The sequence below is a fragment of the Grampus griseus genome (genome assembly GCF_964374135.1).
Source record: "Grampus griseus genome assembly, chromosome: 18".
Lineage (NCBI taxonomy): Eukaryota > Metazoa > Chordata > Mammalia > Artiodactyla > Delphinidae > Grampus > Grampus griseus.
Genome location: NC_139012.1, coordinates 78,919,308 through 78,937,467, shown reverse-complemented (window position 1 = coordinate 78,937,467; position 18,160 = coordinate 78,919,308). Strand labels below are relative to the sequence as shown.

Sequence of the window (18,160 nt, the reverse complement as noted above, 5' to 3'; positions counted from 1 at the left end):
TTACAATCTTTGAAAAGAATCTACATTTCATTAAAAAAACAATTAGTTTCAACAATTTAATAACTACTTGGTAGGGAAAAAATCAATTACTTCCCAAGATTAACGTAGTTATTCCCAGTAACTGTTACAAACACAGCTGTGTTGTCAAGGAGTTTAGTACGAGTTTTCCAAATTAAATATAAAATGTGGAAGATAAGCATTTAAAAATCTGTACCAAAAAACATCTTTACTACAGGAATTGGTCTTAATTTTAATGCAAATTAAAATTTACCAAGATATATTATTAAAACCATAAAAAAACACCAAAAAAATTAATCAAAATAAGCAGGGTTACAATTATTTGAACTAAATTATATTTACATAATTTCCAGATAAGCCCAAGATTTCTAAATTCTCAAAAAACACTTAAAATTATACACAATCACAACCATACCATAAAGTTCCTAGCACCCCTTGAACTTAAAGAGTTTATTATTAAAATGGCTTTCAACATAGTTTTTAATAAAAACATTTCATTCCATTTCCTACTTTCAGGTACTAAATTATCTCAACTTAAAATCTGGAGACCAGGGACTTCCCTGGTGGCACAGTGGTTAAGGATCTGCCTACCAATGCAGGGGTCTTGGGTTCGAGCCCTGGTCCAAGAGGATCCCACATGCTGTAGAGCAAATAAGCCCGTGCGCCACAACTACTGAGCCTGCGCTCTAAGAGCCCTCAAGCCACAACTACTGAGCCCGCGCGCCTAGAGCCCGTGCTCCTCAACAAGAGAAGCCACCGCAATGAGAAGCCCGCACACCGCAACACAGTGTAGCCCCCACTCGCCGCAACTAGAGAAAGCCTGCATGCAGCAACTAAGACCCAACGCAGCCAAAAATTTTTAAAAAATATAAAATAAAATAAAATAAAATCTTGAGACAAATAAAATTTAGTCTACTAAAGTGATTTTCCACAAATTTTTAAGAAGTCATGTTCCCAAGCACAGACTGCCAAATGATTTGCACATATAAACAAACACGCACTCCTTTAAAACAATTAGCGGCCATGAGACACGCCTCAGAGGCAGAGCAGGTCCCCCTGCGAGATAGCGCGGTTCAGTCGGAGCCACTCACCACCTCCTCTAGTGCAGCACTGCGCCCGAAAGAGCACGTGAGGTGTGTCAGGCAGCTCACAAAGGACGAGAAGAGCTCGCTTGGAATGGCGGTTAAGACGTTGCGAGGGAACACAGTTATCAGGTTGCTGATGATGCTGGAGATCCCCACAGCTTCAGAATCTTCTATCTCAATTCTACAACCCAAGGCATGAGCATCAGCGTTAAGTGGAGCAGAGGTAACTCGTTTCCAAACATGCACCCATTCATTTTCAAAGGCACGTCTCTGTGTACTCATTTCAACTGACACATGTAACTCTCCTCTAAAATATAAAAGCAGGGAATCGCTAGTTTCTTTTTTCCTCCACTGTTAATCATGAGGAAGAACTGAAGCTCCTTTTTGGTTCTAAGGGCCAGGATACCTACCCATTGATGGTATTCAGTAAGCCCTCAATGAAGTGTGCGAGATAATCCACTTGGGACCCTTCGTCGGGGAAGATGGGTCCGTGAAGAGAAGCTAACTGGGCGAGGCACTGCAGGGAGTCTTGTGCCATGTCGGAATCTTCTCTGATTTTTCGATGTACCTGTCAGAAAGAATCGCTAATCCATAAACATAAATTCTTTTGTAAGGGTCACGTGTCTATCGTGCCAAACGAGGTGAGAGAAAAATTCACTGTAGCTGAGCATTTCTAGACAACTAATTCCCGAGTTAAACTAAATTTGAAAATTGTCCCTCAGTCCATTTTATGTTATAGGCCATGATTTTAAACATACCAATTAATTGTCAGTGGAGAGCTACCTACATTTTGAAAACTGAACTGTCTCCGGCGTGTTATGACAAAGAAACAGATGCCGGCCAGTCAGACATACTGCTTTTTCTAAAAACAGCAGCAACGACAGTCATCTGTATTATGCTAACTATGCCCCGCTGCAGCTTCTTGCTAAAGTCAGCAAAGTTCGGGCAAGAGCATATAGATGCTGCTTCGCTGGAAGCAGACAGTTACACACTCGCAAAACCAGCATGCCCCCCAATTCCTAGAAATTCACTCATTCAAACAATATATTAACATGGTATTTCATCAACTCTGATATTGCCTACAATTTATTTGAATCTCTTTTTATCCTATATCATTGCTATTAATAAATTTTTTAAATGTTTAAATTTTACCTAAATTATATTTAAATTCACTTTAAACCTCACGTAGAATTTATTTCAATGCTGCAATACTGAGGTGAAACACCTGGCATACAGTGTTCTGATGAAAGAAACACTCCCAAAATACTGCTCCCTAATTTTACAGTGTCATTAATATCCTCAGACTTACATAATTAAAACAGACAAGGAAAATATTTTTAGCAGAGAAATCACAGGTAATTGTTTATCTTAATCCACCACATTTACTGTGGCCACTTTCCACTTTCCACAAGGATTTGAATTTTCCAGCCCCTCTTTCCCTACACAAATCTCTGTGCTTTCTGAGTGTCACACAATTTAAACATTTATTCTCTATCTGTGTCAGGTTATTTCACTCTGACTCTGCAATCATTTATAAATTACTTGAAGTTAGGATGCTTCCCAACTATTCACTGGCACAGTGCGGGGACACAGTGAATACTCATAAACCCTTAATTCACTGGTTGATTCTATTAATCTTTAATTCCTGAACTGCTTAAGGTTCTAAGAAATTTAAAATATTAAAAACTCGCTGTTAAGTTACAAAGTTAATTTATCTACTGACATGCTGAAAGGGGTTTAGAAAAGGGGTTGTCAAACCACAGCCCACAGGCCAGACCTGGCCTCCTGCCTGCTTTTGTGCGGCCTGTGAGGTAAGAATGGTTTTTACCCTTTTATGTGGTTGGGAAAAACAAAACCAAAGAATAATATTTCAAGACATGTGAAAATTATACAAAATTCACGTTGTAACAGCCATCAGTGAAGTTTTGCTGTAACTGCTTGTACTGAGAGGCCAGAGCTGAAGCTGCCTCAGAGAACTAATGACCTGCAAAGCCTAATATTCTACCCAGCCAATCCCTGGTCTAGAACAACACAAGGGTTTTTCAAAATACATTCTAAGTTTTATATATAGTAAATTTAAAGTACAATCACAAATCCATATATCCGTTCTATTCAAGAACTTCTGAACACAGCTTATTCTGAAGTTCCTTATCTGAAAACTGTACCTACATTTCTGTCACCTTGTTTTTTTAACCTTATCAACATTTAAACATGACAGAGACAACGCAACCTGGGACCACAGAGGGCTGCTTCTCCACCCACACAGCCAAATGGTTGCTCAATCCTGGTCCAGACATGAGGAAGCAAAAGAAACAGCCAACATGGATTATGTAATTAAATTAAATAAAAATAAGAAACTGTCCTCAGAGCCTGACTTTACTGGGCATACTTATGTTTCCTAAAATATGAACCACATAAAACATGATAAATCAATGGCTGATTCTTACGTAACACGGTAGATTCTTGCTCTCTTCCATTACAAAGGAATTCTACCATATCTGAACCATGTTACACAAATTAAAAACTGAATTCACCACCTGAATAGGGAAAAGCAGAGGGATAAAGAAAAGCAAAGTCTAGCGGAAGACCCAGGGAGGTGACTGGAGAAGCAAGACAAGAAATACGGACAAGGAATAAAGAAAAGTACGTTAGTAAGACGCTGAGTCCTATGGGAACACACTGAATCCGAGACGACTTCGGGCATCCAAGTTAAAGCGCCCAGCGCAAGGATTACGAGGCTCTGGGACACAGGAGCAGCCTGTGCTGAATACAGACGAGGAGTCCTTGGTGCAGAAGTGTCGCTCGGTGAGCTACGAGTGGAAAAAGAAGCCCAAGGAACACGTACACAGTCAGCAAAGCTGAGAACTGAGATAGGAACACCAGTATTTATCCAACGAGCAGAGTAAGAAGAGACCATAAATGAGATCAGGAAGAATATGTCAAAAAGGAAAAACTAAGGAGAGTGGTTTCTCCAACACCTAATGGAAAGAAGAAAACTGGAGAAGCTTGTGAACTTGTAGGGGGCAGAAGGCCATCTAAGGTCTCCTGAACCCAGATGGGTCACAGCTGGGTCTCGAGGCCACGACACAGTACACATAAGTGCAGCGATTCAGATCTAGAGAAAAAGTGACATGCAGTGGAAAACTGCTTCAAATAGGCAATGAATTCACATAACTGAAAATAAACTTAAAAAAAAAGTGAATGAAAAGATTAGTCACTGACATTTTTCTAACAAATAACAAAATTAAAATTGTTCATAAGTGCATACATGAAAAAGTAATAGGCCACAAACACAAAACTGTTAAAATCACAAGCTGAAAGGGGTTAACTTTCAGATGCAGAAGTTATCTGCATGTGGAGGCTCCCAGCTGACAGGAGCAGCTGTCTACCGCATCCAGACAGCTGTTCAGACAGGGGAGCTGTTTCCAGCACTGCCAGCAAGTTTTTCACCTTTTCAAAAACTGCTGGAATGGGATCCAATTTCAGTCAAATGAATAACACAGAGAACTGAACTTGGATACACATCAAAACAATTTCTGCCAGAGGCAGGCAACAGAATGTTAAAATGTAGTTACAATTATCTTTGATACTGATAACGTTTTTAGCCATCATTTCTCGGATTTAAAGGAGAAAATGCAAGGTAATACTCAGTCTAAACATTTCTATAGAAAAATATTTTTATGTACACCTAGGGGTGAAATTTGTAAGGCTCGTGAATAGTACCTTTAAAACACATGAAAAGGTAAACTATAATTAATGGTTGGGATTTAGCAAAATAGCTTTCTTTTTTCTTTTTAATTGGTCTTTATTTGGACTTTTGCCCTAGTCATTATACCTAACTAACTTGCATGCTTGCCCTACATCTGCAAACCTGTATCCAAAACACACACACACGTATTTTCCATATTTTCTCCAGCTTTTGACTATTACACTGGGGGGCCCTCTAGGGCAAACATGGGAGCACATTCCTAACTTCCTGGTATTTGAAAGTTACAGCTGAAATAAACTGGTATTCAGTAACTCTAACTTAACCCACGGCTGCTCATCAGTACACAACAAGTGTACTGCTCTAGAACAGCACTTCTCAAAGTGCGGCCCAGGGGTCCCCAAAGGTTCCTGACACCCTGTCAGGTTGTCTGTAAGGTCAAAACTACTCTCATAATACCACTGAGGCAGTGTTTGCCTTTTCCATTCCTACCGTCACACACCCACGTTCTACGTGACTATAGAACACTGCAACTGAGCGAACGCAGCAGCAGATGAGAGGGCCTGGCTGTCTTCTGTGACACCAGACATTGGAGAGGTCTGCAAAAATGTCAACAATGCCACTCTTCTCACTAAACTTTCTGTCTGCTTGTTTTAAAAAACATAGCTATTTGTTCACTGAAATGTTATTTACGTTAATATGTAGTGGTCTGGTATTGCTATTTTTAAGTGAATTAATAAATTATTTTTTAAAGTTCTCAGTTTGAATTTTTAACATGGTAAACACTAATAGCTATAACCCACATAAACAAAAGCCCTTCGGGGTCGTCGATGATTTTTAAGAGCGTAAAGAGGCCCTGAGACCAAAAAGCTTGAGCTCTACGACGTTAAACCCTTCATAATTATATAACATTTTAATAAACCAGCAAAAACATTTCTATATAATCTTTGTTTAAGCAAATATACTGATCAGGAGAGAAGGCTTTGGAGGAGAAAAGCAATCTGTCTTGATTTACTTAAAAAAGATACAAAAGCACGCACTCTTCCCGTGGCACCTTTCTGTGGCTTCCCTGTGGCGAGCGAGAGCAGGACTTACGGTAAAGAAAAGCTCCATGACCCTGCTGTCCAGAAGGGCCTCCCGCCAGGACTCCGTGGGCTTCAGGAGCACATTTTGCGAGGACTCAAACATGGCTATATAATGTCTTCCCAGTTAGCTGGGGTCAAGGTCAACCACAGTAACATTCCGACTCTGTCTAAGATGTAAGTATCCCCTAAATATAACGGAGCCATCCAGAAAGAATGTAATGGAAACAGGTTAAGCCTCTTCACATATGCTACATAATTCACGCCTGAAGCTAAGGAATAAAAGGCATTAAGTGCTGGAAAAAAGAATGCTAGAGGAATGTAGGTAACAGTTTCATCATAATTATATATCATGCTGCAGGGGTACATAAAGTCTGAGCACAGGTGATCTGAGTGGTGGCAACAGGAGGAGAAACACTAACGCAAAACAGATGCCAAAACACATGCAAGAAAAGAACCCATTTCTACATGTTGATCCCATCATGTCCCCCAATATCTTACAGCAGCTAAAACCACTTACACAAAATGTGAGTTTCATACAGTCTGCTTGGAAAAATAGCATTTTCCCAAAAGAAATACACTTACTGGGACACAAAAAGAGTAAAGGAGGAGCAAATACACATCCTACCGAAGAAGAAGAACTTCCAACATCAGATCATCAACTCCACAACAAAGACAATTATCACTTTACATAAAACTCTATCCCAGGCTAAAAAGCAACGCTTATGATGTTCAGGTGTTCACTGTCAAGCTGCTTCAAACAGAACACCGTCTTTACCACACAGAGAGTAACCATAAAATACACCTGCAGGTGTTTGTGAACATAACTCATTCAGGGACACAGACACGGTAACTGAGGTTTCAGGAAAGGAGAAACCTGTCTGGGCACAGACAGCGTTACGCCCCTTCCACGCTCATCAAATGCCCAACTAGACCAGGGGTCCCCAACCCCCGAGCCGAGGTCCAGCATCAGCCCCGCGGCCTGTTAGGAAACGGGCCACACGACAGAAGGTGAGCGGTGGGCGAGCACGTGAAGCTTCCTCTGCCGCTACCCCCCCAACCCCGCCATCGCTCGCATCACCGCCTGAAACACGCCCCCCGCCCCGCCCGTGGAAAAACCGTCTTCCATGAAACCGGTCCCCGGTGCCAAAAAGGTTGGGGACCCCTGAGCCAGACCATTCTCATCACCCAATGAGAAATTTCAACAAGTTATCCAAACTACGGTTTGCAAAAATTAGATATAAGTTCAAATTCTACATGTTCATTAAAGCCCAAATCATTAACAGAGAAAATTAAAGGCAACGCTATGGAAATTTTTTAAAAAGATTTTTGTTTAACCCTCTTTTAAAATAACTAATATTATTTTGTGTCTGAAGAGCAAGGAGGGGCACCAAGAGTTCTTTCAGAAAAGAAGCCATTGCTTGTTTCTGAACAATCACTCCAGAAATGTTCTGTGATTGCACTTAATTGCTGAATAAAAGTGAAACTCAAACCAGGTTCGTTTAAATCTCACTTTTCTCTTCCTCTGTCTGCCCCCTTGTGGAGGGCAGGGAGAACTGGGGCCAAAAGGAAGGAGCTGCCGGACTCTGAAACAGCAGCAGCGCGGGGCCTCCTGACCCAGAGCCACTGGTGTGTCCGTAGCTTCTAGAACGACTTCATCTTCTCGCGAGGCACCTAGCTGGTGTGAGATTGTTAGTACTGGGCTCTCACCCAGAAGAGAACACAACAGCTAAACACTAGGTCTTTCCATGTGTTATCTAAAAACGGGGGCTTGATTATCCTTTAGAGAAGCAAACTGAAATGGTGGTGGGTGAAATGTGATGTCTGGGATGTGCTTCACAATAATCTGGGGCTGGAAGAGCAGAGAGGAAATAAAACTTACAGCTGGTGAAGCTGTATTCTATTTTTGTGCACCTTTGGAATTTTCCACAGTAAAAGTTGGGACATAAAACAAGGAGGCTCGGGCTTCCCTGGTAGCGCAGTGGTTGAGAATCCGCCTGCCAATGCAGGGGACACGGGTTCGTCCCCCGGTTCGGGAGGATCCCACATGCCGCGGAGCGGCTGGGCCCGTGAGCCATGGCTGCTGAGCCTGCGCGTCCGGAGCCTGTGCTCCGCAACGGGAGAGGCCACAACAGTGAGAGGCCCGTGTACTGCAAAAAAAAAACAAAACCAAAAAACAAGGAGGCTCAAGCACATGAAATAAAGCACCTGAGAGTAAGACAAAGTTTTTGTACTTCATAAAAAATGTTCCACTTCTTTTCCAGGTTAATTCCCTTAATTTTCAGTGTCCTATTTTTTCAATTAAAAGGCAATTTTTTGGTATATAAATTGTTCAGTAATGAAAAGTATTTATTAAATACTTATATTGAGTTCCACATTGAACAAAGATGCACAAATTATGACAATCTAGTTACATTTTTTAAGGAGCTGCAATCTGACATTAAAATGGTAAGAAACTTTATGTGTCAGACACCCAAATCTAACAAACAAAATATGTGTATCATCACTAAACACTTTCCATGAGGAAAATAACAGAATGTCTTAATACTTTATCTGCTCACTAACGGTGTCATGATTTTACTTTTACCTTAGGTGGGATGTGAGACAGAGTCACTGAACCGTAATGAAACGGTCAGGCCACCTGTCCTGGGTCTCATTCGCACAGCCACCTGGGCAGAGCAAATGCACGCAGCCCTCAGGTGAGGAGCAGCGGAGGCCCCTCAGAGGCCCAACACAGAGGAGGGGCGCTGCGGGCGGACGCCAAGAGTGGTGTTTATGGACTTTGCTAGTCTTGGAAATGTGGAAAAGCCCGTTTCAAGTGAGTGAAGAGCCCTGCAACTGACCAAGGCTGCCAGTTACAAAACAGCAGGGGGTTGCCCAGGTCCTTTAGCAAGTGAGAGTTGATCAACGTCAAAGATTAATAAATATTACAAAAGGAAATGAGACCTAGACCAAGATCTCTTTGCTATCTTTCATTCAATTACAAAATGTGGACACTCCATAAATACTTGTAGATATCAGTTACCTACATTAAGAGGAAACAGAAGGATGTAAGTTTGAGAGAAGTCTTTTTTCCAGCTATGAGATGGAATTAAATGCAATTGCTCACCTAAACATCAGGTGCAAAATAATCCTCAAATCTTTTATTTATTTTTTTTAATCCTGATGTTAGCTTCTCTTGATCTTGGCCTGTTTTAAACACACTATTCCCAGTGCCCAGTCTGTATGGCCAAATGTTCTTAAAAAGCTGACGACCAGCATGGTTTTAGAATTGTCATTCCTTGCATGTTGCCCACAGCACAAGGAGATCTGAGACTTTAATATCTGACACAATCATAAAATACTTTTCTCCAATAATTATTTTAAAGTTCCATGTGAGTTTTATTTTTAACTCCAAACCTGGAAAGGATCTTTACCTCTGGCATGACATTTGCCTCCTATTAAGAAAGCTCACTGGTAGCGCTCCTGGCACAGAGGCCACACTAACTGTTCTTTGAAGAGTTACCCTACAGCACTGCAGACTAACCCACCTTCCCTTTTACCAGCCAGCCTAGCACTGCCACCCGGTACCAGTTGTTCCTAATAAGAATGAACACATGCTCCAGTGTGTACAGTGAGACACAACCGTATGACTTAGTTATAAATAATCTCTCTCTCTCTACGAAAAGAACATGTAATTATCTTCAAAAGCATTTTAATACAAACTTAACATAAAAACAGCAAAAAGAACAGTACAGTAATGAATGGAACACATTTTTAAGAACAGTGCTATTCGAACAAGAAATACACGTCGTAGTCAGCACACTGGACTGTGAATCTGCTGAGGGCGCTGCCTGTAAAGAGGAGGGAATAAGGGCCCTTCTGTGTTGCCTGAAATACTGTTAGTAAGACGGCGCATGCACTGCTTTTCAATTAAAAAGCTAGTTAGAAGCTTATCACAGTGTGAACAGACTTTCACATGCAGATCTGGACCGTTTCTGCACATTCAATTCAACTTTTAATTTGGTATTACCAACTATTTCTGTATCTGTGTATAAGTGACCCCAAAATACCACTTCTCCCCAGATAATTCTTAATGTAGAATACTTTAAAAACAACAAGGAGAAGACCATCACTAAAATTCTATCACTTCTCCTCTTAAGACAATATTTTTTTAATGATTTAAAATTTAAATCAAGCAGTATTTCCTCCTTCTTTCCTAGTTTTGCGTCTTCCTTTATTCCTTCTCAAAAATCTTTACTTTTTTCAAGTTCTTGTTTAATAACCTATAATTCTCTCCAAGCCTAGACTATCATATACAAATGTTAATCATGTTTCTCTCTTCCTGATACCCAAAAATAACTTTTCCCAAAACATTGTTATACAAAGCAACAGTCTCTAACAGTTTTAATAAAGCAGCAGGTTCCTACTTAAAAGCTGCAGAAGTTTCAGTTCACAGAACTACTTTAACAGCCATGTCATAATATCAACATTATATTGCTTTATTTTTATCCAAATATATTACCAATAAAAGAGAAGTCTGACAGTGAAGTGATTATTTACTAATTGATCATTTATTATATGCTTGTTAGATTTTAGGAGACATATGAGTCACACCAGATTGATACCATTAAATAGCAATTATTTACCAAAATTCAAATCAGATTTTAAACCAAGAATTTTCTGGGGCTATGGCTTTACATATTTTTCTAAAATAAATACTAAACTCAGGTAATTTATATTTTGTATCAGAATCATTCATTTTGTGATCAAATAAAATTCAACCCACGTGACAGCCATAGAGCGCTGCTTTCAGCCTTTAATAATCCTATGTCTTTTTAAAAATCTGTCATCGCATCAACATCACTTCACCTTGCCGTGTTTTCACCACTTCGAGAACCAGGAGCTACCATACAAGGACTCTCCTGTCACTGGACACCGTACAAGCCCGTCTGTGAGCAAGGCTGCAATTCTGAAGTCCGAAAACCCAGCCCGTCTTCTGACCTCTGTGCTCTCAGTCCCCTGGAAATCAGTCACAGCTGGAAGTCAACTCAACCTCGCACACACACTGAAGAATTAACTCTCCGTCTCCTGGCCCTTCTCCCACGGCCATCCTACCGAGCTCTAAAGCTCTCTGCTGGGGAAGCTCACCCGCTCCTGAGAAACCAGAGGCACAGACACGCAGCACCTGCCCTGCCCTGGACATGCCGGCCAGCACCACACACACCTGAGGAGCCAGGAGGACAGAGCTCAGCCGCAGCGGCCACGACTGCCACTGGATAAACCCACAAAGTCTTCTGTGTCAACCACACAGTGTGACCTGTAAGTGCATGCTCTTAACAGAAGGGGGGTGGTCACCTCTGAAACACACCGGGCCTTCCACATGCAAATGAGGTCTAGTCCATCTATGAACACCTTCTGTATGGGGATCATCTTGTGGTGGTGACCGACAGTAAAACAACAAAAGAGGCACACAACAGCTACAAATTACCCTCAGGCAAACATGGAAAGTCTGAAAATCTCCACTGCCTATTCTTATAAGAACTTCACAATACAGGAAGATCTTGTAGCAACAATGGACATTTTACAAAAGGAATACTTTAATTTCCCCATCTTCCCATCTTCTTTTTATCCCACCTCATTAGTAAAACAAAATTTCAGAAGCAAGGGGAAGCCCAGCTTTTCTTCTTATATTTTTAATCTCTGTCACTACTAACTTTTCTAACAACAAAAACTGCTATTTCTGGCACAGCACGGAACCACTGAGCCCGGTCTCACATAGCACTTAGTCCAAGTAACCAAAGTCCTTTGAAATAAAGGAGAACTGACCTCACCTGAATGTTTTCCAAAGCCTTGCCTCCAAATAGTAACGTTGGCTTTACTGGAAATCCTAATTTAGGTGAAAGCTTCTGTGTCCCGTTACTATTTTATGATGTAGTTAGCTTTCCCCAAGAGCTTGAGTTGAAAAAATTTTTACCAAAACCAAATCAGATACACAAAAATAGAATACCAATAAAAGGCAGTGTAACCAAACTAAAAAAAGAATTATTACTGAAGCCAACATACCAAACATACCTGCCAAGCATTCTTATTACAAAACGATATTGTCATTTATGATTAGCATTGCCAAAACCCCGAAGCATTTACGGACGCTAGGTGAGCTAATGGCTAAACAATACGAGCAGCATGAACAGACAGCCAAGAACGGAGACACTACTTCTGAATCACCTTGTCTCAATAACTAAAACATATCTATTTGTTAGGCATCTGTTACTACATGCTAGATACTGCACAGTGTGGACAACACAGTGGACAAAACACGGCCTGTGCTTTCCTGAGCCTCCAGACAAGCAGTAAACAGGTACTGCTCCAGCAGGCTAACAAAAGGAAAATTACAATGGACAAGTGGGCTAAATGGGAGAGAAGTGTGTATAACATGCATATCAGGAGCCGCAGCAGGGGCTTCCCTGGTGGTGCAGTGGTTAAGAATCCGCCTGCCAATGCAGGGGACACGGGTTCGAGCCCTGGTCCGGGAAGATCCCACATGCCACGGAGCAACTGGGTCCGTGCGCCACGACTACTGAGCCAGCGCTCTAGAGTCTGCGAGCTACAACTACTGAGCCCACGCGCCTACAGCCCGTGCTCCACAACAAGAGAAGCCACCGCAATGAGAAGCCCGTGCACCACAACCAAGAGTAGCCCCTGCTCGCCGCAACTACAGAAAGCCCACACGCAGCAACAAAGACCCAACGCAGCCAAAAATGTAAATTAAAAAAAAAAAAAAAAAGCCACATCAAAAGAAACCTGACCTGGTCTGGAGTGAATGACGGAGGCACAACTAGGAGGCAAGGGAAAAGTTCACCTGCAAAGGTGCCAGGGCAGAAGGAAACTTGGCCTGTGGGTGCAGCACCAACAGAAAGAGGACAAAGAGAGTTCGGAGAGAAAGGTAGAGACCAGACCATCCAGAATCCTAGCGCCCATTTGTAAATGGGGTGGTGGTACAACAGAGGATCCTAGGACTAGGGTACTTTCTTTACACAATAATAATCTAAAACAGAATGAAAAGCAGGTGGATTTCATCTCAGATCTTTCAAGACAGTAAGACCAGGGCAGAATGGCCAGAGCAATTAGCTCACTGGGCCAGGAGATGATTTTAACACCTGCCAAAGCCCAGGAGCTATAGACTTTGCACCAGGCCTGGAGTGGAGGATGCTTTCCTAAATCATCTTCTACATGTATAAAACCTACATGTAATAATCCTTTAAGAAAAATAATGGTCTGCAAGGACTTCCCTGGCGGTCCAGTGGTTAAGACCCCACGCTCCCAACGCATGGAGCACGGGTTCCATCCCTGGTGGGGGAACTAAGATCCCGTATGCTGCATGGCACTGCCCCCACCCCCCAAAAAAAAGGTTTGCAGAAGACATATACACAGAAAATCCAGAAAAATACTATTTGAACTAAAAAATAAGTTCAGCAAAGCTACATGGTACAAGATCAATATACAAGAATTTGTTTTTCTATACACCACTATGAACACAAAAATAACTGTAAAATCAACTCCATTTATAATTGAATTAAAAAATAAAATACTCAGAATAAATTTAACAGAAGAAGTTCAAACTTCTACTCTGAAAACTATAAAACAGTGTTGAAAGAAACTAAAGATCTAAAAAAATGGAAAGACATCCCATGTTCATGCACTGGAAAACTTAATATTCTGCCATTTGTTAACATGGCAGTTCTCCTCGAACTGACCTACAGATTCAACATAATCCCTATCAAAATCCCAGTTGCCTTTTTTGCAGAAATTGATAAACTGATCCTAAACTTCAAATGGATATGAAAGAGACAGAGAGAAGACTAAATAATCTTGAAATACTGTCACATTTACAGCCAGGTGATTTTATACAAGGGGGCCAAAACAATTCGACCGGAAAAAAAATACCTTTTTCAACAAATGATGCAGGAACAACAGGATCCTGTTATACCTTATATCTCCACAAAACGTACAATGGATCACAGACCTACCATATGACAGACCCACATAAAACTCTTAGAAGAAAATATAGGACTAAATCTTTGTGACCTTAAGGACAAGAACAAAGTCAGAGAACTGACACAACTCAACTTACTATAAATCTACAATAACCGAGACAGTATGGTATTGGAGAAAGAATAAATAGATCAACGGCACAGAATACAGAAACCAGAAACAGACCTACATACGTGAAGTCAAATGATCTTTAACAAAGTAGTAAACTGCAATGGAGCCAAAAAAAGTCTTCAACAAATGGTACTTAACTACTGGACATCCACATACCAAAAAAAAAAAAGAATCAAGATACAGACAGACCTTACGCCTTTCACAAAAATCAACTCAAACTGGATCATAGACCTAAAGGTAAAATGTGTAACTGTAAATGTAAAATGTGTAACTGTAAGACCTAAATGTAAAATGTGTAACTGTAAGGTAGTCCAATGGTTACAACTCCATGCTTCCAACGCAGGGGGTGCGGGTTTGGCCCCCGGTCGGGGGAACTAAGATCCTACATGACACACAGCGTGGTCAAAAAAACAAAAACCCGTAAAATTCCTAAAAGATAACATAGGAGAAAATCTAGATGACCTTGGGTTTGGCAATGACTTTTTAGCAAAATAACAAGGCATGATCCATGAAAGAAAGAATTGATAAGCTGGACTTCACTAAAATTAAACACCTCTGCTCTGTGAAAGACACTGTCAAGAGAATAAGACAATAAGCCACAGACTGGGAGGAAATATGTACAAAAGACATCTCTGATAAAAGACTATTATCCAACATATAAAAAGAACTCTTAAAATTTAACAATAAGAAAACAAACCATCTGGTTAAAAATGGACCCAGGTCCTTAACAGACACCTCACCAAAGAAGACACACAGGTGTCAAATAAGCACATGAAAAGATGTTCAACATCACATGGTCTTTAGGGAAATGCAAAGCAAAACAATGAGATACCACCCCACCCCTAGGAGAAAGGTCCAAATCCAGAACACCAAACGCTGCTGAGGGTGTAGAGCAGCAGGAGCGCTCCCTCACTGCCGGTGGGAACACAGACTGGTGCAGCCACTTCAGAAGACAGTTTAGCAGTTTCTTACTAAACATACCCCCCCCACCAAACAATCCAGCAATTGCACTCCTTGGAATTTACCAAAAGGAGCTGAAATTTTATATCCACACAAAAACCTGCACGCACATGTTTATTCATAACTGCCAAAACTTGGAAGCAACCAAGCTGTCCTTCATTGGTGGAATGGCTGAGTCCACTGTCATCCAGACAGTGGAATATTAATCAGCGATATAAAGAAATCAGCTATCAGCCATGGAGGAGCATGGAGGAACCTTAATTGCATGTGACTCGGGGAAAGCCCATCTGAAAAGGCTACACACTGTATGATCCCAACCATATGGCGTTCTGGAAAAGGCACAACTGTGGAGACAGTGAACAGATCAGCGGGTCCCTAGCGTACGGGGAGAGGAAGGGGTGAACAGGTGGATCGCAAAGGACTTGCAGGGCAGTGAAACTACTCTATGTGAGACAGCAACGTGGATACATGTCATTGTACATTTGTCCAAACCTACAGAACACCAAGAGTGACCCCTAATGTAAACTACGGACTTTGGGGACAATGATGTGTCAATACAGGTTCTTCCATTATAAAAAAAAGCCCCCCTCTGGTAGGGTGGTGATGACGGAAGACCATGCACGTGTCGGGGAGAGGGCACGTGGGAACTTTCTGTACCTCCTGCTCAAGAGTGCTATGAACCGAAAACTGCTCTAAAAAACAAAAGTCTATTTTAAAAAATCTTTGTGACCTTGGATTATGCAAAGCCATCTTAAATATATCAAAAGCAACAAAAGAAAAAATAGATAAATTGGACATCAACAAAACTAAAAATTTCTATGTTTCAAAGGACATCATCAAGAAAGAAGACAACCACCGAATGGGAGAAAATATGTGAGAATCATACATCCACTAAAGAATTTGTGTTATATATTCAGAGTTCACAAAGAACTCTTATAACCCATAAATCTTTTCTTTTTAAAGATTTTTTTTGATGTGGACCATTTTTATTTATTTATTTAAAAAATTTTTCTTTTATTTATTTATTTTTGGCTGCATTGGGTTCTCGTTGCTGTGCACAGGCTTTCTCTAGTTGAGGTGAGCGGGGGCTACTCTTCGTTGCCGTGCGCAGGCTTCTCGTTGCGGTGGCTTCTCTTGCTGCAGAGCACAGGCTCTAGGCGCGTGGGCTCAGTAGTTGTGGCTCACGGGCTCTAGAGCGCAGGCTCAGTAGTTGTGGTCCACAAGCTTAGTAGCTTTGCAGCATGTGGGATCTTCCCGGACCAGGGCTCAAACCCGTGTCCCCTGCACTGGCAGGTGAATTCTTAACCACTGTGCCACCAGAGAAGCCCCTATGTGGACCATTTTTAAAGTCTTTATTGAATTTGTTACAACATTGCTTCTGTTTTATGTTTTCGTTTTTTGGCTGCAAGGCACGTGGGATCTTAGCTCCCCTACCAGGGGTCAAACCCGCATCCCCTACACTGGAAGGCAAAGTCTTAACCACTAAACCACCAGGGAAGTCCCACAACTCATAAATCTTAAAAAGACGAATAACCCACAAATGACGTTAGGGCAACGAAGTTGCAGTCAGTCACCGCCCACCACCACTCTCTCTCCAGTGCTTCCTACTCCACCAGACTCTTCCTCCTTCTCATCAACCGTCAGTGATCTGCTAGGATAACTGGATATCCACATGCAACAGAATCAAGTTGCATCATTATTTCTCATGATATACAAAAATTAACTCAAAATGGATCAAAGACCTCAATATAAGAGCCTATATGTAAGAAGTCAGTCTTAGAAAAGAACACTGGCATAAGTCTTCATGGCCTTGGATCAGGCAATGGTTTCTGAGACAGGACAACAAGAGAAAAAAAGACATAAATTAAATATCATAAAAATTAAAATTTTCTGTGCTTCAAAGTTCACCATAAAAAAGTAAAAACAGGGACTTCCCTGGTGGCGCAGTGGTTAAGAATCTGCCTGCCAATGAAGGGGACACGGGTTCGAGCCCTGGTCCGGGAAGATCCCACATGCCGCAGAGCAACTAAGTCCGTGCACCACAACTACTGAGCCTGCGCTCTAGAGCCCCTGAGCCACAACTACTGAGCCGGCGTGCCGCAACTACTAAAGCCTGGCACCTGGAGCCCATGCTCCGCAACAAGAGAAGCCACTGCAATGAGAAGCCTGCACATCGCAACGAAGACCCAATGCAGCCATCCATAAATGAATAAATGAATGAATGAATGAATGAATGTTTAAAAAAACAAGGTAAAAATACAACTCACAGAAAGGGAGGACATATTTGAAAATCATTTATCTGCTAAGGGACTTTTATCCGAAGATATAAAAAATTGTTACAACTCAATTTTAAAGAGACAAATAACCCAATTTAAAAATGGACAAAGGATATGAATAAACATTTCCTCAAAGAAGATACACGAATGGCCCATGACCACAAAAAAGATGTTTGATACATTAACCACGAGGGTAATGCAAATCAAAATCACAATGAGATACCACTCCATACGAAATAAGACAGTTATAAACAAAAAACAGATAACAAGTGTTGACCAGGATGTGGAGAAATTGGAACCCTCATATAATGCTACTGGGACTGTAAAATGGTACAGCCACCTTGGAAAACAGCTTGGCAGTTCCTCAAAAGGTTAAACAATGAGTTTCCTTATGATCCAGCAATTCCACTCCTAGGTATACCCAAGAGGAATGAAAATATTAAGTCCACACAAAAACTTGTACTACACAGGAATGTTCATAGCAGCATTATTCATAATAGCCAAAAAGTTGAAACAATCCAACTGTCAATCAACTAATCAATGAATAAATAAAATTATGGCCTATCCTTACAACAGAATATTATGTGGCAATAAAAAGGAATGAAGTGCTGATGCATGCTACAATATGAATGAATCCTGAAAACATCAGGCTAAATGAAAGCCAGTCACAAAAGACCATATATTATATGACTCGATTTACATGAAATGTCCAGCATAGAGACAGAAAGGAGATGAGTGAGTGACATGGGCTGGTGAATTTGGGGGAAACAGGGAATGACCACTAACAGATTACAAGGGCTTCTTTTTTGGGGTCATGAAAATGTTCTAATGTTAACGACAGTCGTGCTGTACAAGTCTATGATCGCACAAAGAACCACTGAATTGTAT

At 41.2% G+C, this 18,160-nt stretch overlaps 1 protein-coding gene across 1 annotated transcript in view; it reads right to left on the bottom strand.

Moving 5' to 3' along the window:
- The window catches only part of XPO4 (exportin 4), a gene marked incomplete at its 5' end in the record, with an annotated part of 103,334 nt that overhangs the window by 45,722 nt on the left and 39,452 nt on the right, over nt 1-18,160 (bottom strand). The window contains 3 exons of the mRNA XM_082675474.1: nt 1,110-1,284; nt 1,514-1,671; nt 5,905-6,010. Of these exons, the coding sequence (XP_082531600.1) occupies nt 1,110-1,284; nt 1,514-1,671; nt 5,905-6,010 (439 nt within the window). The remainder of the gene's footprint in view (nt 1-1,109; nt 1,285-1,513; nt 1,672-5,904; nt 6,011-18,160) is intronic.